The 24,827-nt window shown below is 38.6% G+C and overlaps 1 protein-coding gene across 3 annotated transcripts in view; it reads left to right on the forward strand.

Annotated features, from left to right (window-relative positions):
- Positions 1-24,827, forward strand: part of Wdsub1 (WD repeat, sterile alpha motif and U-box domain containing 1) — a 46,285-nt gene that overhangs the window by 15,422 nt on the left and 6,036 nt on the right. For 2 of the 3 annotated variants that reach the window (XM_004651867.2, XM_045148433.1), the window contains 4 exons: positions 809-849; positions 1,582-1,688; positions 9,969-10,148; positions 18,198-18,338. In XM_004651867.2, coding sequence (XP_004651924.1) covers positions 809-849; positions 1,582-1,688; positions 9,969-10,148; positions 18,198-18,338 — 469 coding nt within the window. The remainder of the gene's footprint in view (positions 1-808; positions 850-1,581; positions 1,689-9,968; positions 10,149-18,197; positions 18,339-24,827) is intronic. The other variant, XM_012947369.2, reaches the window with a different exon arrangement.

The raw sequence follows: 24,827 nt of genomic DNA on the forward strand, positions 1-24,827 counted from the left end.
AACACTCCTGAGTTAGAAGGGGTCCTGAGCACGTATTCTGTATAGTGACTTGGATTAGTTTTTCTTATAATCTTGGAGATGTACATTAGGCATCAAGTTGGGATGATCTTTATTGGTTAGGTCTACATTTATATGGAGGAACTTCTTTGGTTGGTGGGTTAGGGAGGAGAGCACAGATTCGGAAAGAGCCTACCAGTGGGGGGAAGAACATGTGATGCTAAATATACAATAGTGCATGTGTGTAACATCGCACATGCTTAAAATACTTTTAAGAGAGAGGGTCTGCTAGGGCCTCGTGCCACTGCTAATGAACTCCAGACACATGCATGTGCCACCATGTGCATCTGGTTTTATGTGGGTACTGGGGAATTGAACCTGAGTCCTTAGGCTTCATAGGCAAGCACATTAACCTCTAAGACATCTCTCAAGCCCTATCTTCAATTTCTATTAGAGTTTTATATTCATAAAAACTTATAACATTATAATATCTTTGTACAATATCTTTTAAGTCCTAGTTAAATATACCTATAGGTTGACTGGTCTACCTAAGTGCACTGAAAGTGACTAATTTCTATTTCCTGAACCTTAAATGCTTACAAGTCATGTGCCACAACAGAAAATATAAGTTATTTCATTTAATAGACACATGGATTCCTTGGCAAATGCTGAGGGGTTGCTGTAGTCACAGGTTAGTTACTAACAATATGTAGTAGAATGCATGTAGCATATAAACCATGTAAGTGAATCTTTGTCAGCAGCTTTTTACCTGTTTAAATACAAAGGTGTGTTTTTTGTTTTTGTTTTTCAGAATACTCATAATGTTCTTCATGTGCTGACTCAGCATACAAGGTCTGAACTTTACTTCATTGTGTTTTTTTTTTTTTTTTTTTTTTGAGGTAGGGTCTCACTCTAGCCCAGCTGACCTGGAATTCACTATGGAGTCTCAGGCTGACCTCGAACTCATGGCGATCCTCCTACCTCTGCCTCCCAAGTGCTGGGATTAAAGGCATGCACCACCACGCCCAGCATCATTGTGTTTTTTTTTTTTTTTTTTTTTTAAATTTTTATTTATTTGAGAGAGACAGACACAGAGAGAAAGACAGATAGAGGGAGAGAGAGAGAATGGGCGCGCCAGGGCTTCCAGCCTCTGCAAATGAACTCCAGATGCGTGCGCCCCCTTGTGCATCTGGCTAACGTGGGACCTGGGGAACCGAGCCTCGAACCGGGGTTCTTAGGCTTCACAGGCAAGCGCTTCAACTGCTAAGCCATCTCTCCAGCCCCTGTGTTTTTAATATTATTAAAAATAGCCAGAAGATATGTAGTCATTTTTTTTTTTATTTTTTGTTTATTTTTATTTGAGAGCGACAGGCATAGATAGAAAGAGGCAGATAGAGAGAGAAAGAGAATGGGCGCGCCCTGGCCTCCAGCCACTGCAAACGAACCCTGTGCGCCCCCTTGTGCATGTGGCTAACGTGGGTCCTGGGGAATCGAGCCTCGAACTGGGGTCCTTAGGCTTCATAGGCAAGCGCTTAACTGCTAAGCCATCTCTCCAGCCCTGTAATTATTGTTTTTATTAACTAGGTATGTCACGACTTGTGCCTTTGCACCTAGTACCCCTTTACTTGCTACTGGCTCAATGGACAAAACAGTGAACATCTGGCAATTTGACTTGGAAACACTTTGTCAAGGTTAGCAAGAATCTGTCATATTTTTTGCTTATGTTTTTTTGTTTTGTAGTGCTGCTGAACTGAGGGCCTTGCACTTGCTAGGCAAGTGCTATACACATTGATCCCCACCTGCAAGATAGCTCATCATTAATCCAGTGCAACCCTCATCAGAAACTGAGTAACTCTTTTCTTTTTTTGTGGTCCTAAGTATTGAATCCAATGCCTGGTGCATGCTAGGCCTGTGCCCTTCCATTGAGTTATACCCCCAAGCACGAATATATCTTTTGGCATATTATTCATATTGCTTTTCTCAATATAAAGTATCTATCCAAATGTAATATAATGTAAAAATAATTTTGAAGAAGCCATTATTACAGTGGTTGACTTACACTAAAATATTGTAAATACTTTTGTGCACATTTATATGATACTTCCCATAGTTTTGAATATTACTTACTCTCAATTCTAGTTTTTCCGATAAATGAAGTGTGAAGACAGAACAGGTATTTCATTATTTTCAGCCTCACCAAACAATACAGGCACATAATATAGGAGTTTTATTTTTAATCACTGTCAGAAATAACCAAATATTGGTGTTGATATGAAAATTGAATATGCTTTTTCTGCTATGAGTATTACATAATGAAGAAAACCTGGGCTTGAAGTATAGTTTGGTGGCAAGGGTGCTTACCTAGCATGTGCAAGGCTCCAAGTTCAATCCCCAGTACAACAAAAATTTTTAAAAAATGTTTTTTTTTAAATTAACAACTTCCATGATTGTAAACAGTATCCCATGGTAATGCCCTTTTGCCCCCCACTTGCCCCTTTGAAACTCCATTCTCCATCATATCCCCTCCCCTGTTAATCAGTCTCTCTTTTATTTTGATGTCATGGTCTTTTCCTCCCATTGTGATGGTCTTGTGTAGGTAGTGTCAGGCACTGTGAGGTCATGGATGGGATATCCAGGCCATTTGTGTCTGGAAGAGCACATTATAAGGAGTCTTACCCTTCCTTTCACTCTGACATTCTTTCTGCCACCACTTCTGCAAAAGACCCTGAGCCTTGGAAGGTGTGATAGAGATATTGCAGTTGTGTCACTTCTTTCCAGCACCACGATGTCTTCTGAGTCATCCACATGTTACTGCCACCTGAAAAGAGAAGGTTCTCTACCAAAAGTGAGAGTAGCATTAATATATGGGCATGAACGTTAAGAAAAGTGCTTACTGGGCAGTTTGATGAGCATAGTATATACATTTAGCCAAACAGCAGCAGACATTATACCCCTAGGGCTCATGACTACCTCTGTTTTAAGTTTTCAGTATCAGGGATGTATTCCCTCCCATGGAGGGCAGGTGGTTCCCACCATGATAGATGTGCCACTGTTGCAACCATTGGTTCATTTGGTCTGCCTGGCCAAATATAAGGCTTGCATTGTCCACTGTTGAGTATCTTCACTGGTGATTTCTCTCTCTCCTATTGAACTGCATGCAGAATGGCTTCTTCCAGCTTTCTGTCAGCTGGTCTACATGGAGGAGGTTATCAGCTCAGTTCCAGCAGGATTTGTCAGTGGCCTTACAGCCCAAGTATGCAGAGTCTTCAGCAATAGGGTCTTACCATCTATTCCTGGTGGGAAACCAAGGGCCTTGGCAATGTCCTGTAATGTATTGGGGACATCAGGGACCTCCCTGGCCAATGACTCACTGGAAGGTATCCCATCCCTGGCACTGAAAATTTTCTAGCAACAATCTATGGCTCCTGAGTGTTCCATTGTCCAAAAAAGTAGGTTTTGATATGATTTATTTATATCCTCTTAGATTTTGATTAGCCCTCCCTCCACCTTTCCTTTACTCAGTCTTTTCCCCTGACCTCACTTGGGCCTTTCACCCCTATTAATCTGTTCTTCTACTTACATATATACAATACCACCCTATTAAGTACCTCCCTCCCTTCTTTTCTCTTCCCTTTATATCTGTTTTCTAGCTTACTTGCCTTTACTACTGAGTTTTCTTCATGCTCACTCAGAAGTCCAATCATTTGTAGCTAGCATCCACATGAGAGAGAACATGTAATGTTTGGCTTTCTGAGCCTGGGTTACCTCACTTAGAATAATCCTTTCCAGATCCATCCATTTTCCTACAAATTTCATAACTTCATTTTTCTTTAATGCTGAGTAGATCTCCATTGTATAAATGTGCTATATCTTCATTATCCACTCATCAGTTGAGGGACATCTAGGCTGGTTCCATTTCCCAGCTATTGTGAATTGAGCGGCAATAAACATGGTTGAGCAAGTATCTCTAAGGTAATAAATTGGGTCTTTAGGATATATGCCTAGGAGTGCTATAGCTGGATCATATGGTAGATCAATCTTTAGCTGTCTTAGGAACCTCCACACTGATTTACATAATGGCTGGACCAGATTGCATTCCCACCAACAGTGTAGGAGGGTTCCTCTTTTTTCACATCCTCACCAGCACTTATGGTCATTTGTTTTCATGATGGTAGCCAATCTGACAGGAGTGAGATGGAATCTCATCGTAGTTTTAATCTGCATTTCCCTGATGACTATGGATGTAGAACATTTTTTAGATGCTTATATGCTATCCATATTTCTTCTTTTGAGAACTCTCTAGTTCCATAGCCCATTTTAATTGGCTTGTTTGATTTCTTATTATTTAATTTTTTGAGTACTTTGTATATCCTAGATATTAATCCTCTATCAGATGTATAGCTGGCAAAAAGTTTTTCCCATTCTGTAGGTTGCCTTCTTGCTTTATTCACAGTGTCCTTTGCCATACAAAATCTTTGTAATTTCATGAGGTCCCAGTGGTTAATCTGTGGTTGTATTGCCTGAGAAATTGGGGTTGTATTCAGAAAGTGTTTGCCAAGACTAATATGTTGAAGGGTCTCCCTACTTTTTCCTCTAGCAGTTTCAGAGTTTCAGATTTAATGTTAAGGTCTTTAATCCATTTGGACTTAATTCTTGTGCATGGAGAGAGAGAAGATGCATATCCAGTTTTCCCAGTGCCATTTGCTAAAGAGGCTGTCTTCTCTCCAATGAGTATTTTTGGCATTTTTATCGAATATCAGGTGGCTATAGCTACCTGAACTTACATCTGGGTCCTCTATTCTGTTCCATTGATCTACTTTTCTGCTTTTGTGCCAGTACCATGTTGTTTTTGTTACTGTGGCTTTGTAGTATAGGTTAAAATCAGGCATGGTGATACTACCAGCCTTATTTTCATTGTTCAATATTGCTTTGGATATTTGAGGGTTTTTTGTGATTCCAAATGAATTTTTGGATTGTTTTTTCTACTTCCATGAAGAATGCCATTGGAATTTTGATGAGGATTGCTATTTTCACAATATTGATTCTTCTGATATAAGAACAATGGATGTCTTTCCATTTCCTAGTATCTTCTGCAATTACTTGCTTGAGTTTTTAAAGTTTTCATTGTAGAGATCCTTCACTTCCTTAGTTAGGTTTATTCCAAGGTACTTTATTTATTTATTTTTTTATGCTCTTATGAATAGGAGTGATTCTGTGATTTCATCCTCTGTGTGTTTGTTGTCAGCATATAGGAAGGCTACTGGTTTCTCTATTTTTCATCCTACTACATGGCTGTAAGCTCTAACAGTTTGCTGGTAGAGTTTTTAAGGTCATTTATATATAGAAACTTGTTCTCTTCCTTTCCAATTTGTATCCCTTTTATGTGTGTCTCTTGCCTTATTGCTATGGCTAAGACTTCCAGTACTATATTAAATAAAAGTGGAGACAGTGGACACCCTTGTCTTGTTCCTGACTTGTGGAAAAGCTTCCAGTTTTCCCCCATTTAGTAAATATGTGGATTGTAGGCTTGTCATAAATAGGCTTTGTTATGTTGAGATATGTTCCTTCTATTCCTATTCTCTGTAGGACTTTTATCATGAAGAGATGTTGGATTTTGTCAAATGCTTTTTCTGCATCTAATGAGATGATCATGTGATTTTTGTTCTTAAGTCCATTTATATAATGTATTATGTTTATAGATTTGCATATGTCGAACCATCCCTGCATCTCTGGGATAAATCATACTTGGTCAGGGTGGATGATCTTTCTGATATATTCTTGTATTTTGTTTGCCAATATTTTGTTGAGAATTTTTGCATCTAAGTTCATGAGGGAGACTGGTCTGTAGTTTTCTTATTTTGTTCTATCTTTGCCTGGTTTTGGTACCAGGGTGATGCTGGCTTCATAGAAGGAGTTTGGTAGGATTCCTTCTTTTTATATTTTATGGAAAAACTTAAGAAGCAATGGTGTTAGTTCTTCCCTGAAAGTCTGGTAAAATTCACCAGTGAATCCATCTGGGCCTGGACTTTTTTTAGTTGGGAGATTTTTGATAACTGCTTGGATCTCCATACTTGTTATAGGCCTATTTAAATGATTAATCTCATCTTGATTTAATTTAGGTAGGTCATATAAATCAAGGAAATCATCCATTTCTTTCAGATTTTCATACTAGTGGAGTATATGTTGTTATAGTATGTCCGTGTGATTTTTTGAATTTCTCTGCTATCTGTTGTGATGTTGCCTTTTTCATCTTTAATTTTATTAATTTGTGTCTCTTCTCTCTTTTGGTCAGATTTGCTAAGGGTTTATCAATCTTGGTTATCCTTTCAAAGAAACAACTCTGTTTCATTAATTCTTTGGATTGTTTTTTTGGTTTCTATTTCATTAGTTTCAGCCCTAATCTTTATTATTTCTTCCCATCTACTGATTTTTGGTTTGCCTTGTTCTTCTTTTTCCAAGGCTTTAAGGTGAAGCATTAGGTCATTTACTTGAGACCTTTCTAATTTCTTAATATAGGCACTTAAAGCTCTAAATTTTCCTAAGACTGCCTTCATTGTGTCCCATGGTTTTGGTATGTTGTGTTCTCATTATCATTTGACTGTATGACTTTTTTAATTTCCTTCTTGATTTCTTCATTTCATTCATCATTTAGTAGTGTATTGTTTAGTTTCCATGATTTTGTGTATGCTCTATAGCTTTTCTTGCTATTGATTTATAGTTTGATTCTGTTGTGGTCAGATAGAATGCAAGGAATTATTTCAATTTTCCTGTATTTGTTAAGCTTTGCTTTGTGTCCTAAGATGTGGTCTATTTTAGAGAATGTTCCATGTGCTGCTGAAAAGAATGTGTATTCTGCAGCATATGGATGAAATGTCCTGTATATATCTGTTAGGTCCATTTCTTCTATGACCTCATTTAATCCAGATGTCTCTCTGTTTATTTTTTGCCAGGATGACCTGTCAATTGATGAGAGTGGGGTGTTGAAGTTGCCCATTACAACTGTGTTTGGTGTTATCTGTGACCTTAGTTTTAATAGCATTTGTTTGATGAATATGGGAGGCCCCATGTTAGGTGCATATGTGTTTAGGATTGTAATGTCCTCCTGTTGGAGTGTGCCTTTAATCAATATAAAGTGACCTTCTTTATCTTTGCTAACTAGTGTTGGACTGAAGTCTACCTTGTCAGATATTAGGATAGCAACTCCTGCTTGTTTTCTAGGCCATTTGCTTGAAACACCATTTTCCAACCTTTCATCCTAAGATAGTGTCCATCCTTTGTAGAAAGGTGAGTTTCTTGGAGGCAACAAATTGAAGGATCCTGCTTTTTAAGCCAGTCTGTGAACCTCTGTCTTTTGGTTGGGGCATTGAGGCCGTTGATATTAAGAGATATTATTGAAAGCTGTGTATTTATTTTTGCCATTTTTTTTGGTAGTTCTTCCGGTTTTACCTTTGCTCTCTTGTATTAACTAGTATTTGAGTATGATTTGTTTTTTCTAGGTTCCTTATATGTGTGCTTTTCTTTCTTTTCAGCATGGAGGATTCTTTCAAGTATTTTTTGTAGAGCTGGTTTTGTCTTCAAATATTCCTTTAGCTTGCTTTTGTAGTTGAATGTCCTTATTTCTCTATTTGAATGGATAGCTTTGCAGGATAAAGTAACCTTGGTTGACAGTTGTTGTCTTTCAGAACTTGGAATACATCACTCCAAGCCCTTCTGGCTTTTAAGTTTGTGTTGAGTAATCTGCTGTGATCCTGATGGGCTTGCCTTTGTAGGTAACTTGATTTTTCTCTCTAACTGGTTTCAATATATTTTCTTTGGTTTGTATGTTTGGTAGTTTAATTATAATACATCAAGTAGAGGTTCTTTCCAGGTTTTGTTTGTTTGGTGTTCTTAAGGATTCCTTATCTGTATTGTCATATCTTTCCCAATTTGGGGTAAATTTTCTTCTATGATTTTGTTGAAGACACCTAGTATGCCTTTGGAGTGCAATTCTTTTCCTTTTACTATACCCTGAATTATGTTTGATCTTTTCATAGTGGCCCAAATGTCTTGAAATTCCCACTCATACTTTTCTGTAAGTTTGTCTTTCTCTTTGTTGGACTATATTAAATCTGCCATCTTGTCTTCTAGTTTAGATGTTCGGTCTTTTCCTTCATCCAGTCTACTGATGAGATTTTCTCCAGAGTTTTTAATTTCATTGAAACTATGTTCTTCATTGCTAGTAATTCTGACTGGTTTTTCTTTATTATTTCTATTTCCTTGTTTATGTTTTGTATTAACCTCTTTATTTCATTAAATTGGTTTCCTGTGTCTTCTTTGATGCCTTTGATTTCCTCTTTCATTCCTTTGATTTCCCCTTTGACTTCTTTGAGCATATTTATAATAATTCTTTTGAAATCTTTCTCAGGCATTTCCTCTAACTCATTCTCACTGGAGGTCATTTCTGATGCATTAATACTTTTTGGTGGATTTATATTGCTTGAGTTTTTGTATTTCTTGTGTTGCAATGTACATATTTTTGCATCTTGGATTAATGCTTGGATTTTCTAGTTAGCTGCAGCATTATTAGATGTATCAATCAATCTGATGTTATATATCTTCAGGGTAGGAATTTAAGGTGTGGCTCTTAAGACTCTCAGAGTATCTACAAAAGTGACCCTTGATGTTGGGTTTGCCTGCTGTGAGAATATTCAAGTAGACTGAGTGGAACAAAATACAGGCAGATTCTAAAATTTAAACGATGTACACATTCAATGAAAAACAGCACAGAGTATTTATGCAAGAGGAGGTATTATGACAACCAGATACTCTAACATAGTCACAGTCCCTTAGGATGTGTGTGGCCCCACCCACACCCTTAATCCTGTCAGCTAGGAGGTTAAGATTTCTGGTATGTTGGGAGTTCTAAGTCAGTTTGTGACCAAGTGAGACCCTGCCCTAACGAACAACAGAAAAGGAAATAAAGCCACTAGAAATCAGGAAGCAACAAATAACAAGCCCAAATTACAGCTTATTTAAGAATAGCAAATCTGACCATCCATCAGATTTAACATATAATTTACCCTGACATGGAAGGTGCAGTTAGCACTTCCAAGTCAAGCCTTTATACCAGGCTTATTAGGAGTGTACTGATCTGGTGTAATCCCATTTACCTTTTGAGATGATTTTGGTCTCAGTTATGTTATGCTCCTGCTTGGGTCCCTCTTTGTTGCTCTGTGGGTTCAAGTAGGCTGGCTGGGTTGCTGGATCGCAGCTCTGGCTGCCAGTGCTGGGTGCTTTGAACTCTCTTCCCCTGGTTTCTGGTGCTTGCTGGCACTTGTGCTGGTGGTGGGGGAGGAGAGGCTGTGGATGGTGGCTCTAGTTCTCCCACTGGCCCACATGATCCTCTACCTCATGATCTGCTCCTCCATTGGTCACTTCGTTCCTCCCTGTACTTTTCTTGAGTTTGTGAGGAGCTCCAGTGTGAGGGAAGATCCCCTCTCCCGGCTTTTCCTATGGCTCAAGCTGAACCTTGCAGCTGTGGCCCAGTGGACCTGGTGCTGCCGCTGCTGGAGCTGCTTCTGCCTGACCATGTGGGCTCTAGGGGCTCTGGATCTCTCCTATTTCTCTGCTGCCATTGGTAATTTTTTATACACCTCACTTTTTAGTAGAAGTCTGTATTTTGCTGTTTTTTTTGTTTGTTTGTTTGGTTTTTTTTTTGTCTTTTAATCCCCTAGGCTGCTTTGGTGTGGTTTTCATGCTGCCATCTTAACCAGAAGTCCCCGAAAAAAATGTTTTGAATGCAATGAAAAGAGTTCCAAAAGGATCATATTTAGTGTAGTGTTAAATGTCTAGCCTTAATACTTTACACAAAGTAATATTTTTTAAACTAAGTGCAGTCTTAACGAAATTGCATTTACTTTGTAATTTAAAATGGAAATGATTATAAAAGAAACATTGTGTTGTTCCTTCCCTTGTCTTTGTGTGTGTTAAAGCAAGAAGCATGGAAGATCAGCTAAAGCAATTCACTGAAGACTGGTCAGAGGAGGATGTCTCAGTGTGGCTTTGCGCCCAGGGTTTGAATGACCTGGTTGGTATTTTCAAGATAAATAACATCGATGGAAAAGAACTGTTAAATCTTACAAAGGAAAGTCTTGCTGATGATTTGAAAATTGGTAAGAATAGCAAAACATGGGCAATCTTAAAAAAAACAATTTACTCTGATACTGGTTTTAGTTGTATTCATGGTTTCCTCTTAATGTTCTTGCACGGTAATTATTTGGGCTTAGTCTTTGTAGAGAAGGAGTACTCTGATTTTTAGCAAAAAGAAAACATTATATAGCAGCTCCTTAGGTAACAAAAACTAGCCTATAAGTGTAATTTGAGAAACAAATATCTTCAAAATTATAACTCAAACACCTTGAAATTCAGTCTTTTTTTTTTGTTTGTTTATATTATTTTTATTTATTTGAGAGTGACAGAGAGAAGGAGGGAGAGAGAGAGAGAATGGGTGTGCCAGGGCTTCCCGCCACTGCAAACGAACTCCAGACGCATGTGCCCCCATGTGCATCTGGGTAATGTGGGTCCTGGGGAATTGAGCCTTGAACCAGGGTTGTTAGGCTTCACAGGCAAGCGCTTAACCACTAAGCCATCTCCCCAGCCCAAAATTCACTCTTTTAAAATAAATTTTATTTTTATTTAAGTGAGGGAAGGTGGGTGGGGTGTGAGAATGGGTATACCAGGTCTTCCATCCTCTCAAAGGAACTCCAGATGCATGTGCCACCTTATGCATCTGGCTTATGTGGGTCCTGGAGAATTGAACCTGGGCCCTTTGGCTTTGCAGGCAAGCACCTTAACTGCTAAGCTATTTCTCCAGCCCCAAATTCAGTTTTTTTAAAGCATATAATACAGTCATCTTTTGTGTCTTCACAGAGTTGTACAAGCATTAGCACTATTTAATTTAAGAACATTTTCATCTCAGAAAGAAATTCTACACTTTATTCCCTTCTTTCCTGACTGTGGAACCAGTAATTTACTTTCAGTCTCTTGATTTTCCTGTTCTCGACACCTCATATAAGTCACTCAGTCATCAGTGTATGGCCTTTTTATGTCTAGCCTCTTTTACTTGGAAGCTTTTCAGTGGTTTTTTTTTTCCCCCAGCTTGAAGCGTATGTTGGCATTTCATTTCTTTTTTTTTTTTTTTTGTTTATTTTTATTTATTTATTAAACAGCAGCAGAGAAAGAGGCAGATAGACAGACAGAGAACAGGTGCGCCAGGGCTTCCAGCCACTGCAAACGAATTCCAGACGTGTGCGCCCCCTTGTGCATCTGGCTAACGTGGGACCTGGGGAACCGAGCCTCGAACCAGGGTCCTTAGGCTTCACAGGCAAGCACTTAACCGCTAAGCCATGCCTCCAGCCCTCATTTCTTTTTTTTAAATTTTTTTTGTTTATTTATTTGAGAGCAACAGAGAGAAAAAGAGTGAGAGAGAGAAAGAGAGAGAACGGGCGCAGGCTTCCAGCCACTGCAAACATACTCCAGACGCCTGCATCCCCTTGTGCATCTGGCTAACATGGGTCCTGGGGAACTGAGCCTCGAACCGGGGTTCTTAGGCTTCACAGGCAAGCGCTTAACCGCTAAGCCATATCTCCAGCCCCATTTCATTTCTTTTTGTGGTGAATATTCCATTGTAGAGAAGGAGTACCTTTTTGCTTATCTAGTTATCAGTTGGTGGCATTTGGGTTATTTCCATGTTTATCTCTAATGTATACTACTCCTATGAACAGTCTTATACAAGCTTTGTGTGAGAGTCTGGTTTGTTTCCTTGGGTGTATGTTCAAAAGAGACTTGGTGGGTTATAAAGCAACTGCACTTACCAATGGAGGGACTGCCAGGCTGCTTTCCAAAGCAGCTATGCTGTTTGACAGTCACACCAGCATTGCCTGGAGGCTTGGGCTTCTCTATTTTAAATTTTAAAAATTTTAATATCTTGGTCTATATGTGTATCTCTGTGGGTGCATGTGTGTGTGTGTGTGACCCAAAGGACAACCTGAGGTGCCATCCTCAAGAATGCCATCCACCTCCTTTGAGACAGAGTCTTTCATTGTGTTGGAGCTCACCAATTAGGCTAGCCCTAGCCAGACAGTAAGCCCCAGGGCTCCAACTGTCTTCACTGTACCACCTTTGGGATTATAAGAACACACCACCAGGCCTACCATTTTTACATGAATACTGGGGTTGAACTCAGGGCCTCATTTTACTGTTTGAGCTATCTCCCCAGCTCCCCCCTTTTTTGTTCCTTTTTGGTACTGATAATTGAACACAGGGCATCACATGTTAGGCAAGTAGTGTACCATTGAGCTATATCCCCACATTGTTTGCTTTTTATTTTTAAATATTTATTTATTAAGAGATGGGGAAGATAGAAAATGGGCTTGCTTGCCAGGGCCTCCAGCCACTGCCAATGAAGTCCAGACTCATGTACCACTTTATGCATCTATGCATCTATATGTGGGGCCTGGGAAATTGAACCTGGCTCTTAGGCTTCACAGGCAAGCTCCTTAACCACTAAACCATCTCTCCAGCCCTTGTTTGCTCATTTATTTATTTGTTTTGGTTTTTTGAGGTAGGGTTTCACTCTAGTCCAGGCTGACCTGGAATTCACTATGTAGTCTCAGGGTAGCCTTAAACTCATGATGATCCTCCTACCTCTGCCTCCTGAGTGCTGGGATTAAAGGCATGCGCCACCACACCCAGCTGCCCTTGGTTGCTTTTTAACTAACCACCATTCTAGCAGTTGTGAAGTGGTTTTTCTTGGAGGTTTTGATTTACATTTTCCTGATGACTAAAACGGTGTCTTAATTTGTGTTGACAAAAATCTTATAAACTAGGTATTGTAAACAATGGTACTGTATAATACAAGATCAAGATCAAGATCAAGGTACTGACAAATTTGGTGTCTGGTAAGGGACCATTTCTTGGTTTATGGATGGTGCCTTTCCACTGTGTATATAGTGACCAGAGACCATCAGGTGTCCTCCTCCATTGCTCACCTGCCTGTTTTATCCCCAGCACTGGGACTACAGGCATGCATGGCCACACTTAGCTATTAATGTGGGTTCTGGAAATTTGAACTCAGGTAGTCTTAGGCCTTTGTGTGTGCACAGGAAACATATTTTATTCTTGAGCCACCTCTTTAGCCCCTATGCTCATTTTATTGTTCTAAACATTTATAAATTCTGAATAGTAAACTCATATGACGGGAAAATATTTTCTCCATTCTGCAAGTTATCTTTCTACATTCTTCTTTTTCTTTTCTACTTTCTTAATATTTTTTGGAGCACGTAAGTTTTAAGTTTGCTGATGATCTTCTCCCCACAATTGTTTTTGTAGTACTTGTCAGAGCTAAGAAATAGTTAATGCTTTGTCTTAAAGAGTTTTACATCGACTTTAACAGCTTTAGCTTTTGTGTTTATGTTTGTGACTTAATGAAGTGGCTTAACTTTTGATATGTTGGGAGGTAGGGAACCTCTTAATTCTTACAGGTGTGCATATCTAGTTGCTTCAGCACCATTTTATTAAAAGGACTTCACTTTGAATGTCTTGGTACTCTTGTTGAAAATCAGTCATTCATAGATGTGAGGGTTAATTTCTAGATTATTTAGTTTGTTTCATTGATCTGTATCTAGTCTTATGCTGGTATCACATTGTTTGGTTATTCTAGTGTTGTAGTAAGTTTGGAAATTGGCAAGTGGATTTCTAAGATTGTTTTGGCTATTCTTGGACCCAGACATTTCTATATGAATTTTAGTATCAACTTGTGATTTTCTGAAAAGCCACATGACTTTGATAGCAATGATATTGAATGTGTAGATTAATTTGGAAATGGTTATCATTTAATAATATTAGATGTTACAATCCCTAAGAGGAGTATTTTCCTTTCCTTCAGTCCTTTTTGAGTTCAACAATACTGTATCATTTTAGTGTTTAGTCATGTTTTGGTATATGTTTAGTGACTTTCATAGTCATAGAAATGTGCAGTCATCACCACTAGTTAATTTCAGAATACTTTTATCCCTTCCTCTTCCCAAGGATCCTCATATTTGTTAGCAATTTTCCTCATTCTGTCCTCTTCCTAGGCTTGGGCAGTGACTAACCTTTTTCTCAATTAATTTGCCTATTCTGGACATATCTTATGAACAGACTCATACATTGTGTATAGGTGTACCATATTTTGTGTACCCATTCACCAGGTGATGAGCATTTTGGATATGCCCACTTTTGTCTGTCTGTTATCATTTATGTACTATGAACATTAGCATACAGGCTTTTGTGTGATTTTATGTGTCCATTCTCCTTGGGTGCTAATTAGGAGTTGAGTAACTGTTTAACATTTGGAGGGGCTGACAGTATCTTTTCCAAAGAAGCTGCATCAGTTTATGTTCCCATTAGCACTAAGTGAGGGTTTATTTCTTCATATTTTTGTCAACATTTATTATTACCTATTGTCTTGATTATAGCCAAGTATTATAGTCTAATATATAGTACGTAATGGCACTTAATTGTGATTTTGACTTGCAGTTGTTTAATGACTGAATATTTTTCAAGTCTTATTGGTCATTGACATATTTTCTTTGCTTATTTTTAAATTGTGTCTTTTTTAAGTTGGATTGTGAGGGTTTTTGATGTATTCTGGATACTAGATAAGTTTCGAGTTTTTAGTATCCTGCCTTAGTAAACATATTAGCCAGAAACTCTTACCAGTATGTGATAGATCTATTTAACCAGAAAGTCCATGTTGGCATTTGTTTTGAATGAGGAGTGAAGTGCAAAGTAATATACAAACACTGTTACATTCTCCTGAGATATTCAATATGACTTCTTAAGAAAAGGAATGAGTTTTTGAAAATACTTGGTGGACTTAACTATACTTATGGCTCAGGCTATAATGTGAAAGTTACATTCTTTTGAATATGTATGTAGTGTACATGTGCTTTCCACTTTGTTTACTGAGGCAGAGGTCTCTTGCTTGAACCCAGAGCTCACTGATTCAGCTTATCTAGCTAGCCAGCTTGCCCTGGAGATTCCCTGTCTCTTCCTTCCAAGCAGTAGGTTGGCAGGTGGCCACCACAGACCTCCAACATTTACATGGATACTGGGGATCTGAATGCACATTCTCAGGCTTGTGTGTCCAGTGCTTTATCCCCTGTGCCATCTCTTAGGCCCTAGTTTTCTATTTCTAAGAGTATATTTCCTTTATAGTATACTCTCTCTTCTTCAGTGAGAAATAACTTCAGATTTAACATGGGCTGGAAACTTAAGAGAAGCATCATGAAAACCACAGGAAGAAGATTCCGTGTGTGTATGTGGCGGACAGAGGACAACCTTGGGTGTCGTTCCTCAGGTGCTGCCCACCTTTTCTGAGACAGTCTCTTACTAGCTTAGACCTCACCATGTAGGTTATACTGGCTGACCAGTGAACCCCAGTGATCCATTTGTCTCTGCCTCCCCAGTGCTAGGTTAGACTTAGGTCCTCATACTTCCAAGGCAAGCCCTTTATTGACAGCTATCTTCCTTGCCCTAAGAGTTCTATTTTTACTGCTTGATAAATAAAGAATAAGACATTCTTACAGAATTCAGTAATTATGGTCTCATGTTTAGTAGCAGTAATTGTTTTGTGTTATAGTCCAGTGAAATAGGTTTCAGAATTACCAGGGACAAGCCAAAATTGAAATATTTAAGTAAGTTCAGTGGTGGCAAATAGTCAGAGGAGAAATCATTATGAACAGAGACAAAAATATTCTCCAGTAAATAGTGATTCTGCTTTAGCTTGTGTTTAACTTTTGGAAACTTGGCAAACTCAACAAATTATAGGCAAAATTAGAAAACAAGGACTTGGACATTTGATTTTTTCCATCATTCCAAAGTATATTTTTGTACATTTATATCAGTATCTCACTGTATAGCCCATGCTGTCTACAAATTTATGATCCTTCTCTCTCAGCCTATTGAAGCCTGGGATTAAAGTCATGCACGGCCACAGCTGGCCATTCTCAAGTATGTTAACGCATCTTGTTTTGATTGTTCTTTTCAAAATCTTCATCCTGAAGGCTTAACACACTAATCCACTACAAGTGCTGCTTGAGCTACATGAATTTTTCTTACAGTCTGAGTTTTAAGACAAACAGTAAACTGAGCTAAGAGAGAATTAAAATTGGGATTGAAAATAAGGTAAAAAGAGCCAGGCGTGGTGGTGCATGCCTTTAATCCCAGCACTTGGGGGGCAGAGGTAGGAAGATCACCATGAATTCAAGGGCAACTGAGACTCCATAGTGAATTCCAGGTCAGCCTGGGCTAGAGTGAGACCCTACCTTGAAAAACCGTGGTTTTACCATGACTGAAAAGAACTTAAAGACTAACATGAACAAGTGAAAGATCCATTGTTGTGGTACATTGTTTCCTCTTGGCTTAATAAAGTAGAGCTTGTGTGTGCATGTACCTGGAGGTGGGTTGTGCTGTTTTGGTAGCCTGGTGTGCCTTAGATGTTTAAGGTATGATCTTTGCAATAATTTGGTGCATATTTGGGAAAGGGGTGGCTTACTTTCTACTGATCTTCTTTGAGTGAATTCATGTATCATGTAACTGAATGGGACTTTTTTCCAATGGAAAATTCTTTAATAAACATATGTAAGTAAGATAAAAGTACTTGCCCCTACTTTTCCCCCAAAGCAATAACAAGGCATACTTTGTCAGATGTGATGCTTTCTATAATTCTAAATATGTAGCTTTAATAATTGTTTCTTTTTTTTTGAGGTAGGGTCTCACTCTGGCCCAGGCTGACCTGGAATTCACTATGTAGTCTCAGGGTGGCCTCGAACTCACAGCAGTCCTCCTACCTCTCCCCTGAGTGCTGGGATTAAAGGCGTGCACCACCACACCCAGCTTCCCTTGTTTATTGTTACTTTTATAACCTTGATACTACCTTTTTTATGGAAAAAGTTTTACAATACTGACTGTTCTGACCTTTTATCAGTGTTTTTACATTTGTTTTAAATAATAACTAAATTATGGAGATTGACCAATAAACATGCCAGTCAGTTAAAAACAAAGAAAATGCAAGAGGCATACTAATGATGTATATACTAATGAAGTTTCATTTCGTATGCACAACTGTTTTGTATGCTTTTGCCTATGTTTGTGGTATAAATTAAAACCATTCTGAATGTCCATATGAAATCTGAATTTGCTTAATATTTAGCATGTGGCAGAAGTTGTGCTGTATGAAGTACACTGGGGTGTTAGAGACCAAAGTGCTATTTACATTATGTCTGACCCTTAGAAAGTTATTGCAAGGAACTTGGCAGTGTCAAAGACTTTTTTTTAAAAAACATAATAAAGGGAATTTCTGCATACTTGATAATCTGACTCTGGCACTTTAACCAAGTATTAGTTTTCTAGGTTTGTTATTGTTAATATCTCATTTATAAGCATGAAGTATGAAGAGTCAAGAGCAAGAAAGTCAAGTTTGATAATGATATTAGAAAAACAGTGACTGCTAGCTAGCTACATCACTTCCATCTGAACATTGGCTTCAGTTTATAACTGGGCCTTTGGAATATTGCAGACTACTACAAAATCTTGGAGTTCATAATTGCACAAAAATGCCAAGAAGCTACTATGTCATGTCAGTGTCTTATATGCAGATGTCATTAATCATTAATCATAGATCTCTAGCTAGAAATAAGATTTTGTTCAAATAGTTCACCTTTTGGTAAAAGCACACAGGCTGTCTTACTAGTTTCTGGTTGGATAGGGTTTGGACAAGTGCTTCCAAAGACCCACATGTATCACTCCTGGGAGACAGTGGAAACTTGAAGAATTTGTACTTAGTGGGAGCAAGTTAGCCCATTGGGAGCGCAGACCCTCTCTCTTGCTTCCTGGCCACCAATAGGTGTACACCTTTCTTGGCTACATGCTCTGCCAGGTGGTTCTGTCTTGTTACAGGCTTAAAGGTAGCAGGGCCAAGTGATCATGGACTGGAACCTGTGATGCTAAGCCAAAGGAAATCTGTCCTCCTTTTAAGCTGATACAAATTCCTTTATAAGGTTTTACATCAACTGTCCTTACATTCTCAAATTTTGAAAGCTTCATGTTTTACTTCCTAATAAACTTCATTGTGTAGATTTTCATATATTGCCTAACTGAACCATAAATGTTCTTTTTAGAATCTCTTGGGGTACGTAGTAAACTGCTGAGGAAGATTGAAGAACTCAGAACCAAGATGAATTCTCTTTCTTCTGGAATTCCTGATGAATTTATATGTCCAATAACCAGAGAACTTATGAAAAATCCTGTCATTGCATCAGGTATGTGCATGGTGGCTCCCAAGCTCAGGACATGTTAGGTATTGAAGTGGGGGAATTTTAAAAGTCCTACTTTGCTTCTCATATGTAGTGTTTTTTTTTTTTATTCTTTTAGAAAGTAGACTTGAAGTGAGCAATTAAACATATATTTCATAATAAAATTGGACTGAGTAGGTTTGATACTGACAACAGGATTAAGTTATTTACTTGTGAGAGAAGGTATGCATGGGAGAATGGGTGCACCAGGGCCTCTTGCTACTGCAAACACTACTCCAAATGCATGCACCATGTTGTGGATCTGGCTTTATGTGGGTTCTGAGGAATTGAACCTGGGCCACCAAGTTCTACAATCAAGTGCCTTTAACTGCTGGGCCATCTCCTCAGCCCCCAAAGGATTAAGTTTTAAAATATTACCTGAACTTGTAAAATGTATATTTATTAACCAAATGTAGATTTTAAGTTAGATGGTTTAGATCTCATATTTATTTTGTCTGCCATGAACTTAAACTATTCAGAAATAAGACCTTGAAGATTATGGAGTTGGGAAATTACATATCAGTTTCTAATTGTCATTGTACAGGCATGCACAGCAGAATGTTCTTGATTGACTTATCTTGTTGCTTGTATCCATAATTAATTTCTTTTTATTGCTAACTAGTGATCCATTGCTTTAGATATACCACAATACATTTATCCATTAACCTGGTAATGGCTTTTAGGTCTTTTCCACTCTGTGGCTATTATGTCTGTAGTTGATGTAACATTCGTGTACAAATATTTGTCTGGACATGACTCATTTTTCTTTGTGAAATATTCATGAGTGGAATTTCTGGGTTGTTTAATAAGTGAATGCTTAAGACTGACAGTTTCTCAAGGTGAATGTACCATTTGAAGTTCCCAGCTGAGAATTCCAATCTTTCCATTTGTTTGCTAACATATGGTAATGTGTTATTTTAATTTTGGCCATTCTGAATAATGGGTGTGTGGTGATAGTGTGCTTTTCATTCACCACCCCCAACTAATGATGTATCTTTTCATATGCCTGTTCATTACACATCTTTCTTGTGATGCATACCTTCAAGTCTTTTCTCTATTTTCTGTTGACTTTTCAGAGTTTATTCTAGATATATCTTTTGTAAGCTAGTGTATCTGTTCTCTGTGGCATGCTTCCTCATTTTCTTAGTGGTATCTTTGAAAGATGTTTGTAATTTTGAAGCTGTCCAGTTCATCGCTTTTCTATTTTGATTCTAAGAAGTCTACCTACCTGAGGTTTTCAAGACTTACTCTGTTTTACTTCAGTTATTTATAATTTTCACTTTTATATTTAGGACGACGGTTTACTTCAGATTAAATTTTGTGTATGATACAAGATAAAAACCTTTGTTTTCTGCTTCTGGAGTGAATATCCAGTTGTTTTAGCACCATGTATTGAGAAATCATTTTGGCATCTTTGTTTAAATAACTGACTCTGCATTTCCAGGTTGTCTGTTGATCCTTATGCCTTTCTTGTGTTCTGTAGCTTTCTTATGAATTCCAGGCAGGCAGTTTTGTTCTGGGTGATAGGAATTACACAAAGTAGGAATTTCTCAATTCTGTATAGCAGTCTATTGTATGAATATATATATTTATATATATTAAAAAATTTTTTTGGTGAAGCTGGAATCTAGTGTCTCCCACATGCTAAGCATATACTATACCATTAAGCTTTGTGCTAGCCCTATTCATTGTAGTTCTCATGGGAATTGTTGGATATTATGAACATACTGTCATGAACATTTTGTATGTGTTTTGATCAACACATTTTTGTTGGGTTTGTTCCTATGTATAGTGTTATAAACAAAAAGTTTTCTCTGGCGGTTGATTGCTTTATATCTTGACTGGTAGTTTAATTGCTCTATATGTAACCTTGCTCAGTATTGAGTATATATTTTTAACTTTCCAAGTGCAGCTATTTAAAATTCTACATCTACTGAAGCAGTTCTAAGAAAAAATTTACAAATTTTGTCAATAACATTCTTTGCTAGTAAAATTGTTTTCAGAATGACACATTCATAGATCTTATTTCTATTTCCCATTTTACTCACTGGACTTGTGTGTGTTAAGTTCTATTCTTTATCCTTTTTGGCATTTTATCCACCTACCACTATATCAAGACACAGAACAGTACTAACACCATAAGGCATCTTTGATATCCTTTTAATAACTAGCCTCATATACTCATTCTTTTCCTATCACCCAACTGCTAAGAGTCTGTCCTACATTAGATAATTGTTTCATGAATGAAGAGTTACATGAATGGAATTAAGTAGTAAATAAACATTTTGGAGTTTTTTTTATTTTGGTATTTGTTGTCAGTTCATTTTTAACCTTCCTGTGTGCCTTATAGCTGTTCTCATGGAAAACAATGTTCATTTATGTGTATTTGCATGCACTGGTCTGTGTAGTTTGAAGTCAGGTCTCTTCCTTGATTGCTGTCCACTTTATTTGAGACAGACTTTCTCATGTGAACCTAGAGCTCCTCGATTTGGTTTGTCTAGCTAGCCAGCTTGCTTCTACTTCCTAAGTACTTAGGTGCTGGGGATCCAACCTGGGTCCTCACACTTGCATGGCAAGCACTTTACTGACGTAGTCATCTCCCTAGCCTTGAAAACAATTTTTATAAACCTGTTTTTCATCTTGAGGTAGTGGAGTTAATGAGTGTTTTTATTATGGTTATGGCTATTAGTATTTAGGAGGCTTACATCTATTAATTACCCCAGAACAATTTCCATATTTTTCCATCTGTATTTCAGTGTTTTACATGATATTTCATTGTTTTAAACAGTGTGTATTCAGCAAAAATAAGTCAAATAATAGAGGAACATTTTTAAAACAAGAGGCTTTCCTGTACTTACTTGGTGTAGCAACTAATAGTTTTAGTGTATCTCTTGTAGTCAATTTCATGTTGCAGGGGGAAGCTCCATCTATGGGGGAAGAAGATGGCTCCCATCCATAAATCTAAGTAGAGAGAAACTACAGCAAACAAAACACCAGTACTAGCACATCCTCCAAAAAGCAGCACACACAAGCCAGCAGCAAGCAGGACTGTGCCAGAGTTCAGACCTCTCTGACCTTTGGGCTGGAATTCAGATCTGCCTGCAAACACACCTTAGGGCTGGACCCCAAGATCCACCCCCAGTTACACCACCTCCAGCCAGCTGGCTGGAGACCCAAGTTACAATCCTTAATAAAGTCACTGAGTCTTTGGGGGATATACATTCAGACTACCACATTCTGGCCCTGGGCCCAAACAGACTTATGTCCATCCCACATTATAAATTGTATTCAGTCCATCTTCAAAGGTCTCAATAGTCTTTACCAACTTTAAGACTGTTCCACAGTCTCAAGTCTCATCTGAAATTCAAGACTGTCTCAACTGTGAGTCCTATATTAAAAAAAAAAAAAAGTTACATACTTCCAACATATAATGCCACAGAGTAAACATTTCTCTGGACAAGACCATTGCAAAATTAATAACCACCAGGTAAACATCCACCTTTTGTAGTTCAAGTCCAACATCCATAACCAGTGACAACAGTTTTTGGATTTCCAATTTTCATCCCACTAGCTAGGCTGAGTAGCCAAGGAAAACTTCCATCCTGAGCCAACTGTGCTCCATAGTAACCCTTGCACAGTCCTGGTATATCCAAAACTTGTTCAGGTCTCCATTAAAACCCCAAATCCATCTTACATTGGCCTCACTGGTCCTTTTGACCAGGGACATCATGACCTGCCTCATATGCTGCATCTCAGCAGTGGCTCCTAGAACGTGTATGCTTCGTGACCCACTTCCACACATTTTCCACTTTTCCAAAATCAATACCAGGTTTGCAGTGACAGACACAGCCATTTTTAATTCGGGGTAGGTGGGATAAATCTTGACCTTTGTGGTGGTTTGATTCAGGTGTCCCCCATAAACTTAGGTGATGTGAATGCTAGCTCCCCAGCTGATGGATATTTGGGAATTAATGCCTCCTGGAGGGAGTGTATTGTTGGGGGCGGGCTTAAGGGTTTTATAGCCAGTTTCCCCATGCCAGTGTTTGGCACACCCTTCTGTTGCTGTGGTCCATCTTATGTTGGCCAGGGGGTGATGTCCACCCTCTGCTCATGCCATCGTTTTCCCCTGCCATCGTGAAGCTTCCCCTCGAGCCTGTGAGCCAAAATAAACCTCTTTTTCCCAGAAGCTACTCTTGGTTGGGTGATTTCTACCAGCAATGCGAACCGGACTGCAACAACCTTGAAGAGAAGGTTTTTGCCTTTCTTCATGCCATCTCCTTTCAAAAGAGTTTGCATTTCTACCATTCAGTCTTTCATGGATGGAATCACCTCAGGCATCCTTTCCATTGTTTCAGTGTAAAGCAGTTGAGCCATCCTTAATGGTGGTACTCTCCTTAACAGTAGCAGGTTTCACAACCATTCTCTGTCAGTAGCCTTACATTTCCTTAAATTTTTCCAACTTTAACTGTTAAATCTTTCAGTTCTATAGCTTCCATGAAGCATATTGGTCTGTTTTTTAAAATTCAACTTTGATTAAACTCTGGGCATGAGCAGCAGAGTGTAGCCAGCCTTTATGCCAGTAGCCTAGTTCCAACAAAGTTCTCTGCTGTCTTTCTTTTCCTGTTGAAAGGTTTCATAAACAAAGCCTCCAAATACAATGCTGTCTTCATTTAGCAGTTTCAAACGCTCACCAAAATAGCCCATAATTTTGGCTTTCTACACTGTGAGGCTTTTGCCATCACAAAGTTCCAAAGGCATACATATTCCTCCTCTAGCACACAAGTTCCAACAGACCAAGATCCACATGGTCAGATTCATCCCAGCTACACCCCAACTCTCTGGTACCAAATTTTGGTAGTAGACAGCTTCCATGTTGCTAGAATGAACATCCAAGCCAGGCAGTTTAGGAGAGGAATGGATTTATTTCAAGATTATAGATTCAGGGGATGCTCCATAATGGTGGAAGAAGCTGGCTCCCTTTCACAGATCCAAGCAAAGAGAGAAACTACAGCAAGCACAGCACCAGCACATACACCAAAACCCAGAAAGTAGCAGGGACCCTGCCAAAGCTCAGACCTCTCCACATACTTTTGGGCTGGAATTCAGATCTACCCCCAAACACACCTTAGGGCTGGTCCCCAGATCTGCCCCCAGTTAATACCACCTCTATCCAGGCTGCTGGAGACCCAAGTTACAAGCTTTAATAAAACACCTTAGTCCAAAAAAGAGGCTGGTGGTATCACCATACCTGATTTTAACCTATACTACAGAGCCATAGTAACAAAAACAGCATGGTACTGGCACAAAAACAGACATGTAGATCAGTGGAACAGAATAGAGGACCCAGATGTAAGCCCAAGTAGCTATAGCCACCTGATATTCGATAAAAATGCCAAAAATACTCATTGGAGAAGAGACAGCCTCTTCAGCAAATGGTGTTTTGAAAACTGGATAAATATCTGCAGAAGGATGAAAATAGATTCTTCTCTCTCGCCATGCACAAGAATTAAGTCCAAATGGATTAAAGACCTTAACATCAGACCGGAAACTTTGAAACTGCTAGAGGAAAAAGTTGGGGAAACCCTCCAACATATTGGTCTTGGCAAAGACTTTCTAAATACAACCCCAATTGCTCAGGCAATAAAACCACAGATTAACCACTGGGACCTAATGAAATTACAAAGATTTTGCACCGCAAAGGACACAGTGAAAAAAGCAAAGAGGCAACCTACAGAATGGGAAAAAATCTTCGCCAGCTATATATCTGATAAAGGATTAATATCTAGGATATACAAAGAACTCAAAAAGATATCTAATAAGGAATCAAACAGGCCAATCAAAAAATGGGCTAAGGAGCTAAATAGAGAGTTCTCAAAGGAAGAAATACGAATGGCATATAAGCACCTAAAAAAATGTTCTACGTCACTAGTCATCAGGGAAATGCAGATTAAAACTACATTGAGATTCCATCTCACTCCTGTCAGATTGGCCACCATCATGAAAACAAATGATCATAAATGTTGGCGGGGATGTGGAAAAAAAGGAACCCTTCTGCACTGCTGGTGGGAATGCAATCTGGTCCAGCCATTGTGGAAAACAGTGTGGAGGTTCCTAAAGCAGCTAGAGATTGATCTACCATATGACCCAGCTATAGCACTCCTAGGCATATATCCAAAGGATTCATCTCATTTCCTTAGAAGTACATGCTCAACCATGTTTATTGCTGCTCAATTTATAATAGCTGGGAAATGGAACCAGCCTAGATGTCCCTCAACAGATGAGTGGATAATGAAGATGTGGTACATTTATACAATGGAGTTCTACTCAGCGGTAAAGAAAAATGAAGTTATGAAATTTGCAGAAAAATGGATGGACCTGGAAAGTATTATACTAAGTCAGGTAACCCAGGCCCAGAAAGCCAAGCGCCACATGTTCTCCCTCATATGGGGATCCTAG

Source organism: Jaculus jaculus, chromosome 4, assembly GCF_020740685.1.
Source record: "Jaculus jaculus isolate mJacJac1 chromosome 4, mJacJac1.mat.Y.cur, whole genome shotgun sequence".
In the NCBI taxonomy this organism is placed as follows: domain Eukaryota; kingdom Metazoa; phylum Chordata; class Mammalia; order Rodentia; family Dipodidae; genus Jaculus; species Jaculus jaculus.